The sequence below is a fragment of the Lynx canadensis genome, chromosome D2, assembly GCF_007474595.2.
Source record: "Lynx canadensis isolate LIC74 chromosome D2, mLynCan4.pri.v2, whole genome shotgun sequence".
Classification (NCBI taxonomy): Eukaryota; Metazoa; Chordata; class Mammalia; order Carnivora; family Felidae; genus Lynx; species Lynx canadensis.
The window spans coordinates 26238293-26258385 of NC_044313.2; the positions used below are offsets into that span (position 1 = coordinate 26238293).

The 20093-nt window shown below is 48.4% G+C and overlaps 1 protein-coding gene across 2 annotated transcripts in view; it reads right to left on the reverse strand.

Annotated features, from left to right (window-relative positions):
- Positions 1-1617: 1617 nt before the first annotated feature.
- CNNM2 (cyclin and CBS domain divalent metal cation transport mediator 2) overlaps positions 1618-20093 on the reverse strand; it is a 149298-nt gene continuing 130822 nt past the window's right edge. Inside the window, exons 5-8 of one of the 2 annotated variants that reach the window (XM_030334031.2) lie at positions 14292-14385; positions 11340-11405; positions 6682-6866; positions 1618-5954 (exon numbers count right to left, since the gene is read on the reverse strand). In XM_030334031.2, the coding sequence (XP_030189891.1) occupies positions 5745-5954; positions 6682-6866; positions 11340-11405; positions 14292-14385 (555 nt within the window). In that variant the 3' untranslated portion in view covers positions 1618-5744. The remainder of the gene's footprint in view (positions 5955-6681; positions 6867-11339; positions 11406-14291; positions 14386-20093) is intronic. The other variant, XM_030334032.2, reaches the window with a different exon arrangement.

Consider the following 20093-nt stretch of genomic DNA (forward strand, 5'->3'; position numbering starts at 1 on the left):
TCACCAGAACCTCAAGTATTTCATGGAGGTACTTGGGAGCCCTGCCTCCATCATCATCCCAAACATTAGTCCATCAGGAGTAGTGGTGGGCCGGATGAAAGGGGCCAGGATGCTAGGGTCAACGTTAAGAGCAGCAACCTCTTTATGACAAAAACAAACAAAACCACTGCCTTCTCACCCACTTTAAGGGACAACAGAACCCTAGGCTCCATGGATGAGGGGCTCTAGGAAATGTCTTAGTCACAGACAATGTACTAACAGTAGAGGCATATGTACATAATAAATAATAATATAAAATAAAGCATATACATTTGTAGATTTAAAGGACTCCAGAAACAAGAGAAGTCAATGGACTGATATACTCCACCTTCACAGTAGACTCCAGACATGGAATCATGAATCAGAAGCTAGGATGGGGCTCTCTGGGGAATCAAAGTCCTGATGCCTTATTCTTTCCCACTCCCTTCTGCTCTGGGAGCCTGAGACCAGCTGTGTATACCAAGGGGCCTGGGCCTCCAACACAAAGAGAAGGCAGCCAAGCCCCACCAGGTCCATGTAATAATTCTCTCCAGGGTGAACCTGAAGAAGAATCTGGCCCCAAAAGAATCACTTCCCAAGTGACTCCATATTGGTCAGATGGGGATTAATGCCAGAAGATCCCCTGCCAAGTGAGGCAAGTCATTCTTCCAGTGTATGTTTAATACCCCAACGGGTATTCAAACTCAAAGACGTGTACTCATTCAAGTCTTTCTGATGGTATGTGTTGGAGCTGTGTACATAAAAACCTTGGTATACAGATTCCTAGAACTTTACTCTCTTGCTACTAGAACCTTTGTTCCTGTGTTGCTTCAAGTACAGCCTGGTATTTCCCATCAAAGGATATTTACAACGGTTCTAGTGAAATTACGTCGGTGGCTCTAGCATATGCAGACAGAAAGCTGAGCCAACCACAAAGGTCTAAGAAGCCAAGAAAGTCCCTGGCCCAAGGTGGCACGAGAAAAGTTCCAAGCTCTGCAGTTGCTGTGAATTCCCATCATCTCCTTGCGTCCCTAGGGCTGACCAGGGGCCCTGGAGCCTTCAGACGCGGCAGAAGGAAAACCAGCAAGTAAGCATTCACTGCAGGGAGAATGTCTGCAGGTGGTAGAGGAAAAAGGCCCACTGCCGCAGCCTTGAGGGACAGTGACATCAGCAGGCTTGGCAAAGGTGCACCACTCACCCTCAAATGAGGCAAAGGAACCTCATTTTAGAGTTCTCTGAACTCATCTCTCTTATCAGCCCACTTGAATACAAAAGAAATACGAAAAGATAAAGATTTGTAAATGGCCCTGAGATAATAAAAATCCACTGAGTACGTTGCTCCTTGATAAATTTACATCGGAAAGTTTCTGAATCACCCTAAACCACGTACCTACTGAGTTCCCCAAATCTCTCCTACCTCTGGATTAACCTGTAACTCACCCAGATGTCCTTCCTTGCTGGACAGAAGCACCACCAGCCTGGAGCCTAGAGTAGAACCAAACCTGACCCAGGAACTGCATCCTGAGAAATGGAGCACTTGTACCCCAGAAGCCTCTGCACCTTGAACTGCCAGCTCAGTCAACCCCCCCCCCCCCCGCAAGAAAACTCTGTCCTGGGGTCAAAAGTTGACAGGGAAGTTGTTCCCGCTGCCCATGCCACCAGAGAACTTGGGTCGTGTGATGTGTGCCAAGCCAATCCTCCCTGGAAGCTTCTTGTTTGGTAAGCACCCTTCCTTTGCCAGCCCAGGGGTCTTTTGTTGGGGAGCACCCCTGGGAAACACTGCAGGAATCTTGGGCTCCTGGGCCAGGAAAGATGAAAAGGGCCACAGATCCCTGGCTGGTTTTCAGGATTGGGGTTTGTTCTTATTTCTGACCAGCCAGGACAAAGGCTCAATCAGCCAGGGCCTTACTTAGGTCTGCTCCACAACCCGAGAGAAATTGAGGGCAGAAGTTCACAGTCCCCGCATAGCCCCAATTCCTGTTAACTTCAATTCCTAGATAAAATGCAATCCTACTTGTATCTACCACTATTTTCCTCGACTTGGAAAAGCTGGTCCTTTAGTCGTATGGTACTGGGGATAGCACAGGTAAATATATTCACAGTTAATGTTCCATACTAGTGTGAAGTTCTGCATTCAGCCTTTGCACAGACGTTCCTTAAAGTAACGTCAGATAATAGCAAGATGCCTTATTTCCTCCCACTTGGAGAAGCCAATCATGTCAGCATGGGCACTGAGCTCTCTCCTGTTAAGTGAGGTGAGGAAGGAGGGAAGGACAAAGTAGAATGCCCTTTGAAATGTAAATTATGTAAGAACCAAGGCTTAAACTAGTTGACTAGCATCCCAGTATCCATGTGCGAATCTTAACATTATGTTTTCCTGAAAATTTAAATATATAATTTTAGACTCGCCTGATGAATGTGGAACAGAGAGAAATAAAGGGAAAGAACGTGTAAGGCAGTAGGAAATGCGTGTATACACACACACACACACACACACACACACACACACACACATCCCTCTCATGTATAAAGCCAAAGCAGACGGTCTTGGGAACATCTGGATACTAGGGATCCAGTTTCAGATGGAACATGTGAGATGCTATAGTGGCTCAGAGCAGGAGGAGGCCCTGTCTGGTCCCACAGAGCCAGGGCCCAAAGCAGGGGCCACGGAAGCCACTAGGGAGAGGCCCTGGGTCTGACAACGAGAGCTCCAGCAGCATTGAGGACACCAGGACCTGTGTCTGCTCCACAGCCCACTCTCTTCCACGCTTACAAAGCCAGCAGCCCCAGTAAAAGATGGTCTACTGGTGGTGCTAAGAACTGACTACTGCACGTGGGGATCTCAAGTATTTGATGGGCTTTCTCTGCCAGACTCGTTGACTTTATAGATGTAACTGCATAGAACTTCTAAGCTAAAATCATTCCACTGCCCAGAGAAGCAATGAGCCAGCATTTCTCCTTCAACAGCCTAAAGTTAGTTTCCAGAGGCAAAGTGGGGCCTGGAAGAGGAATCTGATCGCTCATGACACTGAGTGTTACTGGAAGGGTCTTGAGCTTTTCCCCAAAGCAGATGGAACTAGAGCCAGGAATTATTTTGGATTCCCTGTTGTTACAGAATAATGGGAATAATCAAAGGTAAAGAGTGGCTTACAGAAAATAAGTGCAAACTTGGGAGGCTAAAATTTCATCCTCTAGAAGCCCCCACTGCAAAGCCACCCCTGCCAGCACTTTACAGAGGACTTTTCAAACAGCCACCACACTGAGCAGGTATGACGGTGTTGAGAAGTTCTGTTTCTCTCTGAAGTCAAGGAGCTGGCAGCTGGAAACCCTTCTCTGTTCCCCGGACTCTCGCGGAGCTTTCGGGTTCACAGAGGAACAGTGGGGCTCTGAAAAAGATCCAACACATTAACTCAGATTCCAGGAGCTCCTTCCAGTAGCAAGGCACCCTGAGACGGGCCACGTGTGGCAAAGCAGATCAGTCGGCAGAGACTGAGGGGACAGAGATCCTGAAAGCCAGAGGAGCCATGGCGTGGCAGGCCAGGCTCCACCAAACTACCAGGAAGGCAAGCGCAGTCCGGGCCCAGAGGACGGACGGCATGGTTGTTGGGGGGTCACCCCCCCCCCCCGTGCAAGACCCAGGTTTTACTTCCTTAGAGGGAACTCTCATTTCTGTGCACCCCATGGACAGTCCCAGTTCCCACACCACACTGGGGTTGTGTTTAGCCACATGCGTCTTAAGAAATGGAGATCTTTTAACTTGGATGGGTCTGTTTATAAAAGGGGACACTGACAGTGCAGGGCCCCACTCACATTAAGACAAAGTGGGGGCTCTATCCCGTGGTAGTAGGTTTGGTGCCAGCAGCGGGCCGCTTAGCCCCTTCGCAGGCCCCCCCCGCCGCCGTGACCTCTGCCAGTTGAGGCCAGTACTTGCCTCACTGAGGGGCATGGCACCTGATGAGGAAGACACTGCAGTACCAACGCCCAGAGGAAATACTGCGGGAAATGCGCATATGACACTAGAGCCCCAAACCGCTCACCAGGAGGCAAGCCCAGCAGGTGGCTGGTTATTGCACAACCACAGCTCCCACCCTCCCCAGAGCCCAACCTGGGGGGCGCGCTCCTACCTTGAGGAGGGAGAAGGAAACCGCCGCTTGGCCCGGGGCTTCCCTTCGTTCAGTGAGACCCCGCGGACAAAACGCTATCTTCTTGGCTAGTGACTAGAGGCAGCACGGAGTGGCAGCTCTACATGAGCACTGCCGTCAGTATGGATTCAACTCAGTGTACGAGCGTTGCCACCAAAATGCACACATCCCTCGGGTAACACTTAAAACAGATAAGATAGGTAAGAATTCAGTCACTTAAGAAATACCTCCTGACATTAATTTCACTACACGTGATGAATTTGGCATTAAAAGGCGGCAGACGCACACATGAAACGGCCGCAACACACATTTGGTTTCTGAATCCCTGTTCGGGGCCACGCCGTTCAGGCAGCCCTGGCCATACAGGCAGCCTCTCTGTTGTGGGCCGCATCTGAGGCGGGAGGCACCGAGGTCCTCAGGCGAGGGACACGGCCACTGCCCGGCCCCCCAGGGGCCCAGGGACAGAGGGGGAAGAGGGGCAGCTGGCTCCCTGGGAGCAGGGGTGGGGGCTGGCAGACCCCGAAGTTCCCTCCTTTAAACCCACGGGTCTAGAAGTGCCCTCAAGGCATGGCTGGAAGCCGACTCCTTTTCTGACCATGACAGAGGTCCCGGTGGGAAGGGGAGGAGCTTGAACTCCACACCACGTGATTACTCAAAAGCCCTGTGGAAGATTTCCATTTGGCATCTGTGTAGCAGCATCCTGGGTTAACAAGAGCGAGGACGGGGAGGTGGGTGACGGCGCTCGGTAAGCTGGGGAGAAGGCCTGGCTGGGCCGGAGAATCCAGGCTGTAGGAATGTCGGGGTGAAGTCACCTTGCCTCTTGCCAATGATAAACCATGGGTTTAAAATTCATTAACATTCATTTTGGTGATAAAAATTCCTTAGAGTAGGAGCAAAATCACATTCCAAGCAAATGTTAAACCTTTCTGAGGGGAAGGGACACGGTTAAACATTAACTTAAAACAACACTGAGCTCACAGAGGCGGCTGCAGGCCCCCCCGTGCAGGCTCCACCCCACAGTGGGACAGACGTGGTGGGTTGGCATCGACCGCTTTCTTCATTCATCCTTCAAGTTCCACAGCGACACCCGCTGGGTGCAGAGGAAGCACACCCCTCCCTACGAGGGCCGAGGAGCAAGTCCATTCTGTGCGGGTCACATCATGGAGTCACAGCAGAGTTCAGACACAACAACGTAAAACTCTGCAAAAGACACTTTTTAAAAACATGATCTCTTGGGGGACAAAAAAATAATAAACCGCAACAATTTTCAACTTCATGCAAATTGAGGAAGGAGGAGAGTGAATAAGGAATAAAAGGTACAACTGAAAAAATAAACATGATTCTATTTGGGTGGAAGAGGCTCGTCTCCACCATCTCGGATGCCATGCCCTAGCTGTCGATCTCACACCTCTGGTCTCCAGTCCACCCTCACCGTCCTCCTCTGCTGCTTCCAGGAAGGGAACAAAGTCTTTGGTCTCAGGATGTTGCAGGACGCAGCACGGCACACAAGCTCACGCTAATGGGATTCACGGTCAGCTGGCCTGAGGCCTCGGGAGTGGGGGCGAGGGTTGGTGGGGGGGCGCCCTAGATGGCACCTTCGCTGTGCAGGCTGTGATTGGCCTTGTTGTGTGTCACACAGTTCTGTTCATTGAGCAGGTTGGCTGTCTCGTCTGGCAACCCGTCGTGCAGCTCCGTAAGAGTCAATTCAATTTTAGTGTTTTCACTGTCTGAAGACTGAGGAGTTTTGTCCATCCGGGATGCCATCAAGGCATTTTGGTATTGCTGTCTTGAGATCTGGGGGCCAGAAGATGGCACAAAAACAAACCAAGATAATGCTTATTTTCAGGCACTCTTGTCTCGACATGGTATTACACGTTAAAATCCCCCGAAAGGCCCCTCATAGTTTTTCTAGGGAAATACCATCCTTGAGTATAAACTGAGCCACTTTTAAAAGCTCAAGTTGACGCTGGAGAACAAGTCAGTTTTTTACTGATAGAAGCTATTTCCAGATCTTTGTCTCAAAGCTTCACAGCGACTGGAAAATGGAGATAGGCTTCCAACAGCTAAAGCTGGCTTGTTCTTCACAAGACGTCTCTATTCCGGACTAAGAAAAGAACCCTGTCTCGGGGCAGAAGAGAAGCAGAGGATTCTTCCCGCCCCATCCCGTTAAGTCTTCAGAGTCTCGGATCTCAGCCCTTCCAGGGCCATCCAGAGTCACTGGGGTCAGGAGCTCATGAGGACTCACTGGAAAATGTGGATTCTGTTTCTCACCATCTCCAGCTCTCACTCCCTGAAAAAGGCACATCTGACTTGGCAGCTTTTGTGACAGAGCCAGGGAGGTACCTGTTTCCCCAGCCTAACCCCTGGGCACAGTAGCTGGAGGTGCAGGGAGTCCAAATGACAAAGGGAGAGCTCAGTGGCGGGGCCTGGGAAGCCAAACAACTCGCTGAGGAAGTTGGCCTCCAGTGGCCGGGCCCGGCCCCAGCCCCAGCCCCAGCCCAGCCCCTCTCCCTTCTCTTACCTTAACAAACTGAAGGTCAGAAAGGGCTCGCACGGAGTAGTCGGGGATGTAGACTTGAAGGAACGAAGAATTGAGCTGATTATTGCTGCTCCCCAGTGTCGGTGTTATCGCGTCAATCCGGTCACTTCGGCTGAGAGAGTCTGAGTGATTCAAGCCACATGGGCGAGGCGGCGACTTGTTTTCACCTGGAAAAGGAGGGGAAAGAAACCATAACCTTATAAGCGAGGTAGATATAAGCAATAAAGTCAGCTCTTTATTTTCCAAATAAAAAAAAGTAGCAACTAACAGACCAGCTCAATGAACTTCTCCCAGACGCCTGAGCCATACCGCTCAGCATGTAGGGCCCTCCTACAACACGCTCCTGGCCTCCCGGCAACAAGGGGATCGCGTGGGTTAGCCTCTCAGCCCCGTGCGTGCGTGGGTGCGCGCGCGCACACACACACACACACCCACACACACACACACACACACACACACAGTCCTTCCCAAGGCTCTGACCGAGAAGACCCTGTGGCTACACACCTGTGTCAGGAGCAACCCTGAACCGCGCAGGCTGTGTGCCGATGGGGCCCAAGACACAGAAGCTCCCGGATGTAAAACACAGACCGTGCCAGAAGCAAAAGCAAAGGACTCTTGAGAACGTTTGTAAAATCAGTATGTGCTCGCAAGGGATCAGGACAGTTCCGTCTGCTCCTACCCCTCCACCAAACCTGTTATCCTGGTCTCTGACCTCAATAAAATTCCCACCAGGCAGTCCAAGGATGTCTCAGGGTTTCAGGAATACCAGAAGACACCAAACCCTTAAAAGATTTAAGGCAGCGTAGGTGCTGTGGGATTCTTCGATGACATGCACATTACTCATTCATTAAAACAAAGTGAAAGGAAATTCAGTGAGTCTAAGTGTTGCTGTTCGTAAAGGCAAGTTGACCGTAGCTTCTAACGTAAATTTCATTAAAAATAAAACCCACCTCCCGCCTTGTCAAAGCTTCCTCCGTGTTTGCTGTTCTAATCAAGTCTATTCCACAAATATTAAGTGGGTGTTCACAGCGGACAGGTCCTGACCTGCATAACGTCCACCTCCTCAGACTCAAGCGGCAGTCTCTCCCTCCGTGCTGTAGAGATCCCCCATCATCCCTCCACTACTTGAATGAGCCTTAAAAGCCTGAACATAGTTATGTTCCCCTTAAGCCTCTTCCTGTCCAGGCTAAATACTTTGATGTGTTTTATGACCCCTCAACCCCATCCTGACCACCATCTGAGATTCCACTCAGTAAACATCCCTCTTAAAGTAGAACAACCACAGGGGCGCCTGGGTGGCTCAGTTGGTTGAGCATCTGACTTCGGCTCAGATCATGATCTCACAGTCTGTGAGTTCAAGCCCCGCGTCGGGCTCTGTGCTGACAGCTCGGTGTCTGGTCTGCTTCAGATTCTGCGTCTCCCTCTCTCTCTGCCCCTCCTCTGCTCATGCTGTCTCTCAAAAATAAATAAGCATTAAAGAAATTTTTTTTTAAATTGGACAACCACAACAAAACACGGTAAGTACTTGATGAACCTCAAATGGCAAGTTCACTTTCTCCCCAAATTTTCACAGCATGACTTTCCCTATAATTTTCTTGGCAGAACGATTTTCCATCGTCAGTCAAAACTAAACTCAGAGTGGCCACTCATCTGGTTGGTTCCACTTATCTTCTAAGAGAACAAGGCAAATTAATAATTTATCAGATGTTTTCTATTTAGCAGAAGGGATGACCCTTTGCTAAAGCCTCAGATTCCCTACCTATATGTAAAAGGCAGGTAATAATAGTCTCCACTTCCTAAAGTCTGATGGGGATTCAGAATGAAATAATAGGGGCGCCTGGGTGGCTCAGTCAGTTAAGTGTCTGACTTCAGCTCCATGATCAGGAGTTCAAGCCCTGCATCGGGCTCTCTGCTGCCAGGATCCTCTGTCTCCTTCCCTCTCTACGCCTCCTCCCTTCCCCACTCTCTCTCTCTTTATCTCAAAAATAAATAAATAAGCTTTTTAAAAAATGAGATAATATGTAACATGCTTATCAGCACAGCATCTGACACCTAACAACCGATCCATAAGCCTAGTTAACATTGTTATATTTTCTGTTTGCTTCCCAGACCTCTCCACTACGTACCTACCCTGATGGCCAAGCCTTCCTGTATTTGTGAGGGCATCACCCAGGCTGAAAGATCCAACCGTTCTTTGAAACAAAGGATCCCATTGAATCCTTAAGCTTTAGCCCCACATCACCATTGCTACAGATAGTGCTTGCTTTTGTGTGTTACAGTTTAAAGGTCCAAAAACCAAAACATTTAAGGGGCACTTTGCTTATTGATCAGACTGTGTCAGGTAGATGTCAAGGGCCCTGCGCAGTACTTCTGAGTCTCCTTTTCTCCTGAGGAGGATTACAGGCAAACTCTGGTTTCTCCAAGGTATCTATATTTCTAGTCAGTTTCCTCTCAACCCACCACCCTCTGTTTTTGTGAGATGAACCCCCTCCTTTGCAGCAACCCACTGCCTGGTGTCCTGGCCACAGTCTGGAGAAGCAGTGGGATCCCTTCTGCAGTAGCTTGGCAAGGACAGAGTGTGATTGGCCTTTCATCAACATGCAGTGAGAGAAACTATGGAAAGAGCCTAAATGTCCATCAACTGATGAATGGGTAAAGAAATTGTGGTTGATATACACAATGGAGTACTACGTGGCAATGAGAAAGAATGAAATATGGCCTTTTGTAGCAACGTGGATGGAACTGGAGAGTGTGATGCTAAGTGAAATAAGCCATACAGAGAAAGACAGATACCATATGTTTTCACTCTTATGTGGATCCTGAGAAACTTAACAGGAACCCATGGGGGAGGGGAAGGGGGGGGGAAAGAGAGGTTAGAGTGGGAGAGAGCGAAAGCGTAAGAGACTCTTAAAAACTGAGAACAAACTGAGGGCTGATGGGGGGTGGGAGGGAGGGAAGGGTGGGTGATGGGTATTGAAGAGGGCATCTTTTGGGATGAGCACTGGGTGTTGTATGGAAACCCAATTTGAGAATAAATTTCATATATTTAAAAAACAAACATGCAGTGAGAAAGATGAATATTCACACCAAGGAGAATAAAGACTTTAAGTGGCCACTCCCCAGTTCAGGTCATGTTTTGTTGCCAAATTTATGTGCTAAATTATCACAATAATTATGATAAAAAACCTTTCAATCTTAATTCCTCTATGCCTTCTCGGATTTTTTTTTTTCCTTTTTCTTCATCTTGCCTAGGAATTCTTTTTAGAAGTCAGCTAGAAAGATACTATAAAGTTAACAGTCCCAGCCTCCTCCCTGGGAACCACAAAGCACCTTTTGGAATAGGCTAGAAATCACTGGTTTAGGTCTATTATTGTAATGCCAGCATCCTGAAGGCTTGGGCCCACAAATGGATTTTTTTATTACTGGATCAGATAGAGTGGACACAGCTAAGAAATCTCTAAGTTCTACAGGAAAAGTAAAATACAAATGATATTTCATGAGCTTCATCCAAAAGTCACTCTAGTTCAGCATCTGTGACATTTTAAAGAGGTAGCACATGCCAGCGAATAAAATGGGGAGAAAAACACAAACATATATACATATACACAAATACCTATTTATGTGCGTATATATGTATGTGTACATATGTATAATCTTCCAGCTCATTTGATTCAAACAGTCCTATAAATAAGATCTACCCCCAATTCTTTCAGAGCAAAGACTTGAAGGAACATTAGCTTCTTTCTAGGACAAGTATTGCCTCCTTTACTAAATATCAGCATTTGACAGTTTTGCTCAAACTGGATTATGGATCGCAAATTTCATCAGATTTTAAAATATAAGCTATGTGGAACAAAATAAAGAGAAAAATTGTACTACCAAAAGCTCAGCAATTTTAATTAAAGAAAGATTAAACCTTTGCCTTTCTTTTTAGCTGCTGGACGTGTTAGCCAGGCATGACCAAACTCTCCTGCAGGGCAGGAACCAGCAGCTGGTGGGGAATGTGCACAGTACTAATTTCAAAAGAGAGAGAAGGAGACAGGACAAGCAGGGCCACCTGCCTTGATGGGGGAAGGGGGGGGGGGGGTGGGTAATGCATGTGCCCCGTTCACAGGGATGTCAGAGAAAGGACCAAAGGAACAGAACCAAGAACGCCAGGGCCTCTGCACACAGGGCGCTTGTCCACTGAGGAAAATTCATAGTCCTTGAGACTTTGGGCTCAATGTGCTTTTGGTAGAAGCATCCTCAGGTTCTGAGGCCCTCGGGGCCTCTGCAAGTGCCTTTGCTGAGGTCAAACCGCCCCAAGCAGCCCCCCTGTACCGCCCTGAAAACCCAAGGTCGGCAGTGTGGGTGGGCCAGGCAGGGAGCAGTGAGGATCCAGGTCAGAATCACTCTCGCTTTCTGTGGGGTCAGCGCTGCTCACGCTCGCGGATTCCCCGCCAGTCTCCCGAAGCCTTCGCACAACGGCTGTGGGCTCATACTTCCCTGGAAAGCTCACTACTGCGTCTGTAAGCATGGAGTTTGCGACCTCAAAGAAAAACTGCAAACGGCCTGGACCAAATAAAGGGAGCAGATCTAGGCTTTTGTGGGGTCAAGGGAGGCAACCGGAAGAATTATGAAAAGGAAACATGCAGAGTTACCTGGAGAACCTGCTGCTAACAACTCTGTTCTGCTGACAACAAAGGTACGAGACAGGGACAAAGGAACTGAAAAATGGAGAAAAACAGGGTGAGACCATATCAAAAGGCAAGAAAGGCGATCTCTGCACTCAGGGGACAGGAGCAGACACCCGCTCTACTAACATCAGCGTTCCATTCCAGAAGTGCAAAAGCCTGTAAGTTATTATGTAAATAAAAATTAAAATAAAAAAAAAGAGCACACGTTGCTTTCCAGGAAGAGGAATGGGGAGGCAGAAATCAGAAGAAATCCTATTCAAATGCTTCTTTACTAACCCAGAAATCTCTTAAGCCATTAATACCCTATTGGGGTTTATAGCTCAAAATGTGCTCTTAAGGGTTTAAATCACAACTAGCCACACAAAAGGGGGGCTCAATTAATCAACGGCCCCAAGAGCAGGACCCAAGCCACCTGCACCAGCACAGCCAACAGCGTCCCTGTCTGTGGCAAGCAATTAGTTATTCAATTCATGGACATCCTTAATTAGCCTGGTTGTAATTTTGATATGATATTTTGCATTGGCTCGGCATACTCTGAAGTTTCAAAGTATTAGAGGAAGGTAAATAAAGGCTGTTATACACAGGTCTGCTGGGAATGGCGGACCAAGGGCATCCTCAGCACTGCTTACTCAGAGAGCTACAGGTCCATCTGATTGAAAAGTCCAATCAGCAATGCCCTACCTGGCAGGAGTCCTATTTTCTGGGCAGGACTTTTTGTTTCTGTTTTTGTTTTTAAATTAAAGTATAATTGACATGCAAAGGGACAGGCTGTGATAACTAATGATGGCAGGATTTTTCTAGGCAATCAACACTAATAAATAGAATTATTATCTTGAGATTACTGTACTAATTGTATCTCTCAATGAAATGCACAAAATCCCAAATCCTACTTGTCAAGTCAAATACTGGGCTTTGTAATAGGATGTTATTAACGAGATCCCCTTCCTTCCTGGCATTTCCAGAAAAGGCAAGCTTGCTACGGTCCCCAGGCTTTCTTTCAGGGAGGTCTGCTCTTCAATTCCTTTTCTGAATGGGATCTGCCCTTACGTGAATCCACAGTTCAGTATAAATTGGGCTGATATTTAGGTTTCAAGAACCAGTCATCAGTAAGATTGTGCACTTAACTCCTCTAACTTTCTTTTCAAAACAACCTTTTAAACAACTCTGACTCTGCTCACCTGGGACTAATCTGAGGTTGGTGGCCAAACAGTCACAAGCTTGACACCTGTCATACCCGACATTCCCTCTGTGCTTTCAAGCTTACAAAGCACTCGTGTGGATAAGTATCATCACGTTCTATTCTTCTAACAATCACACGAGGTAACCTTAGTAAGTACTTTTAAGGAGGAGGAAGCCAGGGCTGTCCTCAAGGGCAGGCAACCATAGAATATGAAACTGCAGCTGTGACCCAGGTCTTCCCAGCCCACTTTGGAATCTCCCTGCCTCCTCACTAGCAGTGAGAACAGAAGATCACCTTCAAGTTTACAGCAGACACAATTAAGTGGGATCAGACAGGCCTACATTCACACTGGTGTTAGCCAACAGTTGACAACGGGGAGACTGGCTGATGTGGCTGGAAACCCCATGGCAGGACAGTGAGAAGATGCATCTGGGGCAGGGGAGGCTGAGAGGTTTGAGAGAATTCCTAACATTTCACTGGCTTCCCCACTGTAAAGACATCTTTGCCGGGACACTGTGTGGCGCAACAGATGAAGACTAATGTCACCCAAATAGGTCTGTCTGGAGGTATACCCCCTACCTTTTGAGACTGGTTTTCAGAAGTGACCCAGGTTGTTTTAGGCTAGTTTTAAATTTGAGGTTTCTGTCTCCTAGCACAGCATGTCATTTGGTATTCTGGCCACAAGATGGCACCCCAGCACCTCCGTTTACCTGTCTGGTTGCAGCCGGGGTCAGGCAGCAAGCACGCGCACGCTTGCAAAAAAGCAAGCGGTGCACAGGGACCCATCAAGTCCTGACCCAGAGGGATCTGTGGTCCATGTTCTTACCAGGACGGACACGGCTTGCTGGCCTCTTGTGCTCAGAGCACTTAGTCGACACCCTATGGCACACCCATTAGCTGGCTGACTCAACTGACCAGCTGTCTAGATAAGAGCTGGCTGTAGGCAATACATACACATTAACCTCATTCCTCCTCGGGAAAATGCCAATTCAAAAACCTCCAGCATAGTTAATGTTTTAATATCTAGCGATGGATGCGGGGCAGCCGGGACCCTCGTCAGTCCAGGCGGGAGCTTGAACCGCTGCAGCCACCGTGGCAAACTGCAAGGCAGGAGTTACTCAAGCCGAGGCCATGGCCATGAGCCCGCAGTTCCGCCCCTCCACACACGCCCACCAGAAGACGTGCACAGCGGTACCCACAGCCACACAATCCACGGTGGCCTCAAATAGGACACTACCCCCGTGCCCAGCAGCCATGAAATAGATACGCTGTTGTATATTCACACGGTGCAGCACCGTGAGAATAAAGTAGAAGCACACGCAGCAACGATGACGAATGTGACACGGACGACACCGGGTGAGAGAAGCCAGGCTCGATACGACACCTACTGCCTAAGTCCGTTTACCCAAAGTCCAAAAGTTGGCAAAACTAGGCTATGCTTAGAAGTCAAGGCAGTGGCCTGGGCAAGGGTGACTAAGAGGGAGTGTGGGGGCGGGGGCGGGGGCGGGGCCTGCCCACCTCCTGTGGACACAGGAGTGGTCAGTGTGTGAAGATTCACGGGGGCATAGATTTAGGATTTACTCGGGGCGTTTTTGGGCTTACACTCTATACTTCAATAAAAAGGGCAAAAAAGTAGATAAACAGGGCTGGCTGGCAGGTATAGGAAGGTGAGAGTAGAAGGGCATTCTGTCCCTAAAACACAGCCCTGCCCCAAGAGGCCGGGCAGGAAAACTCACCTGGAGAGGCTGTGAGGGCCATCACACCATAGTAGGAGAAAGCACTGGCTTCGAATTTCATACCTTCTTTCCCAGCTTCTACTTCCACCTTCCCCTGTGAGAAGAAAAGGGGAGTGTTTTCAGTCCAGTTCCCTGACTCTATCTGCAGACTCTCTGCAAGATTTGTCCTTCCATCTAAATTCCTTTCCCAACCAACCCCGGGGAAGTAGAGCCTCAGATGATCTTTCCCAACTCAGCAGAGAGGGTTAATTCATCTCAAATATGAAGACCGGATTTGGCTGGAGATGCCGAGAAGACAGTAAAAGCGTGATGTTTAATTTCTGTGAGTCCCCTTGGTAGTTCCCCAGCAGGTGCTCTCGCCCCATTTGTGGAACCAACGCTGGGAAGACAGTCTTGCAGGAGTGTGAGCTGGGGCAGCATCAGGGTCAAGGGTTAACGAACACGGTTCGTGGCCGTGGAAGAGAGAGGACTACCCCAGAAGAGTTCTAGGGGCAGAACTCACTCTGGTCTTGCCAGCCCAGCATCCCACGTGTGCAGGCCAACCCCTTGTCATCCAGACTCCCCACGGGCCCTGCGACACCTCGGAACTCCCTCCTCACAGTCTGGGAAAAGTTCCTGAGGCCAGTCTCCTTCCATCAGGACAAAACCTCTCCCTGAAGTTCTCCTTTGCCTTCTCTTCCTCTAGCTTCTTAGTCCACAACTTCCCTCATCAGTTCCTCTGGGACCGACTGAGGCTGCCCGATTCATCCTGGTAGCTTTAGGCTCCACCATGACCCCCCTCACTGTAGGGGTTTAATATGCATTTTCTGGGCGACTGCAATACCCCACTGAGTGGCACTTGTGGGTTTCCAAGACAAAGGTCACAGTGGCTCTTGTTCATGGTGCCTATAACCACCTCTCCAGTGAGAGGCTACCTTTACAGTACGTCCTCTATGACAGGTAAATAAAAATTATGGTACGATTTATTGAAGGGGCAGCTGGGCTAACAAGTCAGCGCTTTATTAACTCACTTAAGGCTTGTAACTCCATGAAACAGACACAATTACCGCCCCCCCCCTTACAAATCAGGAGAGAGAGGCACAGAAGGATTCAATAACCTAAGAACAAGCTCTTGACCGATAGGCTACACTATGCTATCCACTAACACAAACTATGATTTTGATCACCCCTATTATCATGTACTACATTCCCAATTACGAAAGACTTTCCTCAAATCAGTTCTTCAGAAAACTATTTATTGTCTCTCCTTTAGATTTTGAGTTCTTCACTCAAAATAGTAGTTTTATCCACCGCCAACCAACTCTCTGCCATAAGAGAGGAACTCAAGACTCCACCCATAATATACAATCAACCTGCAAACAAACAGGTGCCCCGGGATCCTGCGAGAAGACAGGCCTTGCCACCCACGCATTTCCAGTGCAGGAGACAGAGGGGGAGCATGTGAAAATCGATGGGACAAGGCAGTCAACAAAAATTCTCCACGAGGAACAAGACAGTAAGAACATAAGGAATTCGGAGAGAAAAAATTACTCCCTGCTCTTATACAAGGCAAATTTTGTACAGGAAGGAAAATCTAAGGAGGATTTGAGCCGAGAGAAGAGAGGGCAGGTCAGAGGTGGGAGACAGAAGCCCGCCAGGCTCACTGAGTTTGCACAGGGAAGAGCGGGGAGATGGGGCACAAAAGCAGCCTGGAGAGCAGGTTACACCGCAGAGCGCCTTGGACGACGAAGGACTAGACTAATGAGGCCAGGTTCTTGCGCACAGGGGCTCTGGGGGCTCGGCTTCAGGGAGACGAAGTCAAGGCTCACGCCGGGCTGGGAACCACAGGACCAGAAAAAGATTGCTAGGAGAGGAGCTACAGTTAAGGGATCGACACAGTTTGGAGAAAGCGAGAGGGAGAAAGAAGCGTAAAGGAGGGAGGGGGAGTCACAATCTTGACAGAAGTTTGCTCTGAGTGAGTGACCGGAAGAAGGGGCGCCATGAGCCCGTGAGCGCAGATAGGAAAGTGGGGAAGGGGTTGCATCCGTGATGGGGGCAGGGAGGAGAGGACACCCTCCCTTCCAGAAGGAGGTCTTGGGGGAAGAGTCCATCAAAAAAGGCTGAAGAGGAAGAACAAAAGTTAGGAGAAAGGTCAGGACTGGAGATGGAGATTAGGGAGGGGGAGAGGAGGGAGGTGGAGAGGGAAAGAGAGAGAAGAGGTGATAACTGAGCTGGCATCTTGAAGGAACAGGTGCGGGGAGAGTGAGGGACTTCAGAGGCAGGGACCCAGTTTTACTGGGAGTGCCTGATCGTATGGATCTTCTTAATTACTTATCCCCTTCTTCCTGGGCAAATCTCAAGCTTCTATCAGTTAATATGTATGTATGTGCTATTTGAAAACATCTGTCTCTCTAGTTGGAAGCTTAACAGTGGTTTCACGACCATCTCGTAAGCCAAATTTCTTTTTTTTTTTAGTTAAAAAAATCTTTTTTTTAACATTTAGTCATTTTTGAGAGAGCGTGAGCAGGGGAGGGACAGAGAGCATGGGAGAAACAATCCGATCCGAAGCAGGCTCTGAGCTGTCAGCACAGAGCTGGATGCAGGGCTCAAACTCAGGAACGCCAGATCATGATCTGAGCCCAAGTCAGATGCCCAACTGACTGAGCCACCCAGGTGCCCCACATAAGCCAAATTTCTATGCAGAAAATCCAGAGGAAGAATGAAATCCAACAGAGCCTCCTCATGACTTCCATCTTTACGGGTCTCCAGCCGATCCGGATCATTTGTCTTACGAGTTACAAGGCCCTCTGTATTCTGGGTCCCTGCAAATGGCTGTCCACTTACAATTCCTTATAATTACTGTCAGAACCAGCAGGGTAACAGCCGGTCCCCCAAAGACCACAAATAACAATACCGGGTCTGCCTCTAGGAAAGGAGCCACGCTGGTGGAACCTCTGCCAAGTCAACTCAAAGGCAGTGACTCCCAGCCCTTGCTGTGCCCCGGAAATACCTGGGGATTTGAAAAAACAAACCTGATGTCTGGCTCCCACTCCCAGGCATTCTGATTTAACTCGTATGGGTGCGACCTGGGCATCAAGATTTTAATAAAGCTCTCCAGGGGATTCTAGCATGCAGCAAGTTTGGGAATCATTGCTGCAAGGCTGTGTGAACAGCGGCCCCAGATCCAGAGCCTCTATGTACCGTGGCCTCTCAGGAAACTCCCTCATAGCCGCGGTGGCTGTTGAGCCCACGAATTAAACAAGGGCAGCCGCGCCCAAGACTCAAAGCTCTGGATCACGTTCACCTCTCCTCTGTCCTTGAGGACCGGCCTACAGGTGAGGGAGGATGGGTCGTCGTCTTCCACAGCCCACCCAGCCGACACCGACCAGGCTGCAGGCGGTGACACCTGGTCAGTGGTTCCTGGTGTCTCGATTCCCACAACCAGTAAAATATTCCTCCAGCCTCGGAGAGAGGGTTGACAAATTATTTCCTACAGAGATTTTACACAACACAGCCATCTACTCGAACCATCATTGCGCTTAAGACCAGCCATTTTATCCCCCAAATATAGAAAACATACCATCGTAGACTGACAGGTCTTTAAACTGAATACATGTAATTTTACGTGTGACTTGCTGCAGCGGGCTTTATTTTTCTCCTTTTTGTCTCAAACTGATGAAAGCTTTGTCAAGCATCAGCCTTAAAGAACCACTGCGCAAAGCTAATCTTACCTCATTTGTAAAATTGCAATAAAGGATCCCTGGGGTTCTTTTGAGTCAAACTTCGTATGAATCTACAATTCCAAGTTTTAATAACTGCCCATCCCTGTATTCCTCACTACACAAGTGCAGCTTTTCTGGGAGGCAAGTTTTAGAAACATCCAGTAAACAGTTTTCACTCATGTATGTGTGTCGATGGCTCCCAGAAGTGACCATTTCCAAATAAACCTACCATATACAAACTGGGGCCACTCGCATGAAGAAATGGCTTGCCTGCCTCACAACCAGTCAGGTGTCCTTAGATAACAGCTTTTCCACGTAAGGAAGGGGCTACATATCAGTTTTACTTTTTTAAAGTTCTTTTTAATGTTTATTATTGAGAGACAGAGCGCAAGCAGGGGAGGGGAAGAGAGAGAGGGAGACACAGAATCTGAAGCAGGCTCCAGGCTCTGAGCCGTCAGCGTGCAGCGCGACCCGGGGCTCGAACCTATGAACCCGGAGATCATGACCTGAGCTGAAGTCAGACAGTTAACCGACTGAGCCACCCAGGCACCCCTCAATTTTACTTTTGAAACATCCACAAATTTACTCTATCACACACACATAAAAAAAATCAGCACAGGACATGAAAAGGCTCCCAAAGGGAGCTAGGCTTCATATTTAAACTGACGAGAGGAGGGGGGCGCCTCCTCAGTCAGTTGAGCGTCCAACTTTGGCTCAGGTCATGATCTCACCATTCATGAGTTTGAACCCTGCATCAGGCTCGTCGTTGTCAGCATGGAGCCTGCTTTAGACCCTCTGTCCCCCTCTGTCTCTCTCTCTGCCCCGCCCCCCACTCATTCTCTCATTCTCTCTCCCTCCCCTCTCTCTCTCAAAAATGAATCAACATTTATCAACAGATAGGAAGGAAAGGCCTCACCGTCTCAAGCAAAGCTGGTTTCCCAAGTAAAGTTACCATCACAGAATCCCACCTTTCTTTGGAAGAAGGTCATTAGGTAACTCTCCTCAAAGCCTTTAGCGTCCAGAAGCCACACTGACAAAGCAGTCTGGCCACAAGGTGGAAGCCTGCGCTAACCTAGTTGGCACAAGCAAGATCAACTGGTCAGCGGATGCCATGGACTCAGGGAGATCAGAGACTTCCTCAGACACCATATGCTGAGCATCTTCTCAATCTCCCGCTCACCTTTGCATTCAGTCTTTTTTTTTTTCCCCCCTTAAATCACCATCACAAATTATTCAGCAGAGCTTGATATCTGAAAGGAGGTAACTGAATCCCAGGGGCGTGAACACCAGTTTGAATTCACCAGCACCACCCAGTAAGAGGGGAAGCAAACCCAAAGAGAGAGGTCTGTTCTGGCACTCAAACGTGCCCTAGCAATTACTTTTCCAACTGGAATCCAGAGATGTAGTCTTAAGACAGAAAGTTCTCTTCATGAACGTTTAATCAACATTAAAAAAAAAAAAAAAGTTACTTGATGGTCAAAAATTAATTTACACGTATTTTTGGACCATCTGGTTGACCATCTCCTAACCAAATGCCACCACCGGATGTCAGTGCCCGTATTATTCAGTTGTGTTATGAAGAGGGTGTTCTCACAGCTTGAATCTTGACAGCTAAGCCTTGCTACTCAATCAACTGGGAGCTTGCTAGAAATACATAGCATTTCAGACTCCAGCCTAGCTACACCGAATCCCCAAAGTGAGCCCTCTGCACATGAAAGTGTAAGGAGCACTGAACTAGAGAGAAAGGGACAGAGGGGGACCAAACATAAATAATCCAGTCACACCCAGTGGAGGCCAATAACAGCACAGCATACTGCACAAACATTCAAAGGAATGGAACAAAGGGCTGAAGGGTCAGTCATCGCTGGCGCAGAGACCCAAGCGTGCTAAATGCACAAGAGCCTGCCCCAGAGCCCCTGCCTCAGTACTGGGGCCGGTGGCACTTTCCTATCAGCCAGACAATGTTACAGACACGTTTAGAATGTTAATTACAACTTTGTTTTTGGTTTATACACGCCCGAACTCAAAGAGCCCAAAAGGAGCTTATACCTAGTTTTGTACTTATGCATATGTAAGTATAATTTGTTAAAAACAGGGTCAA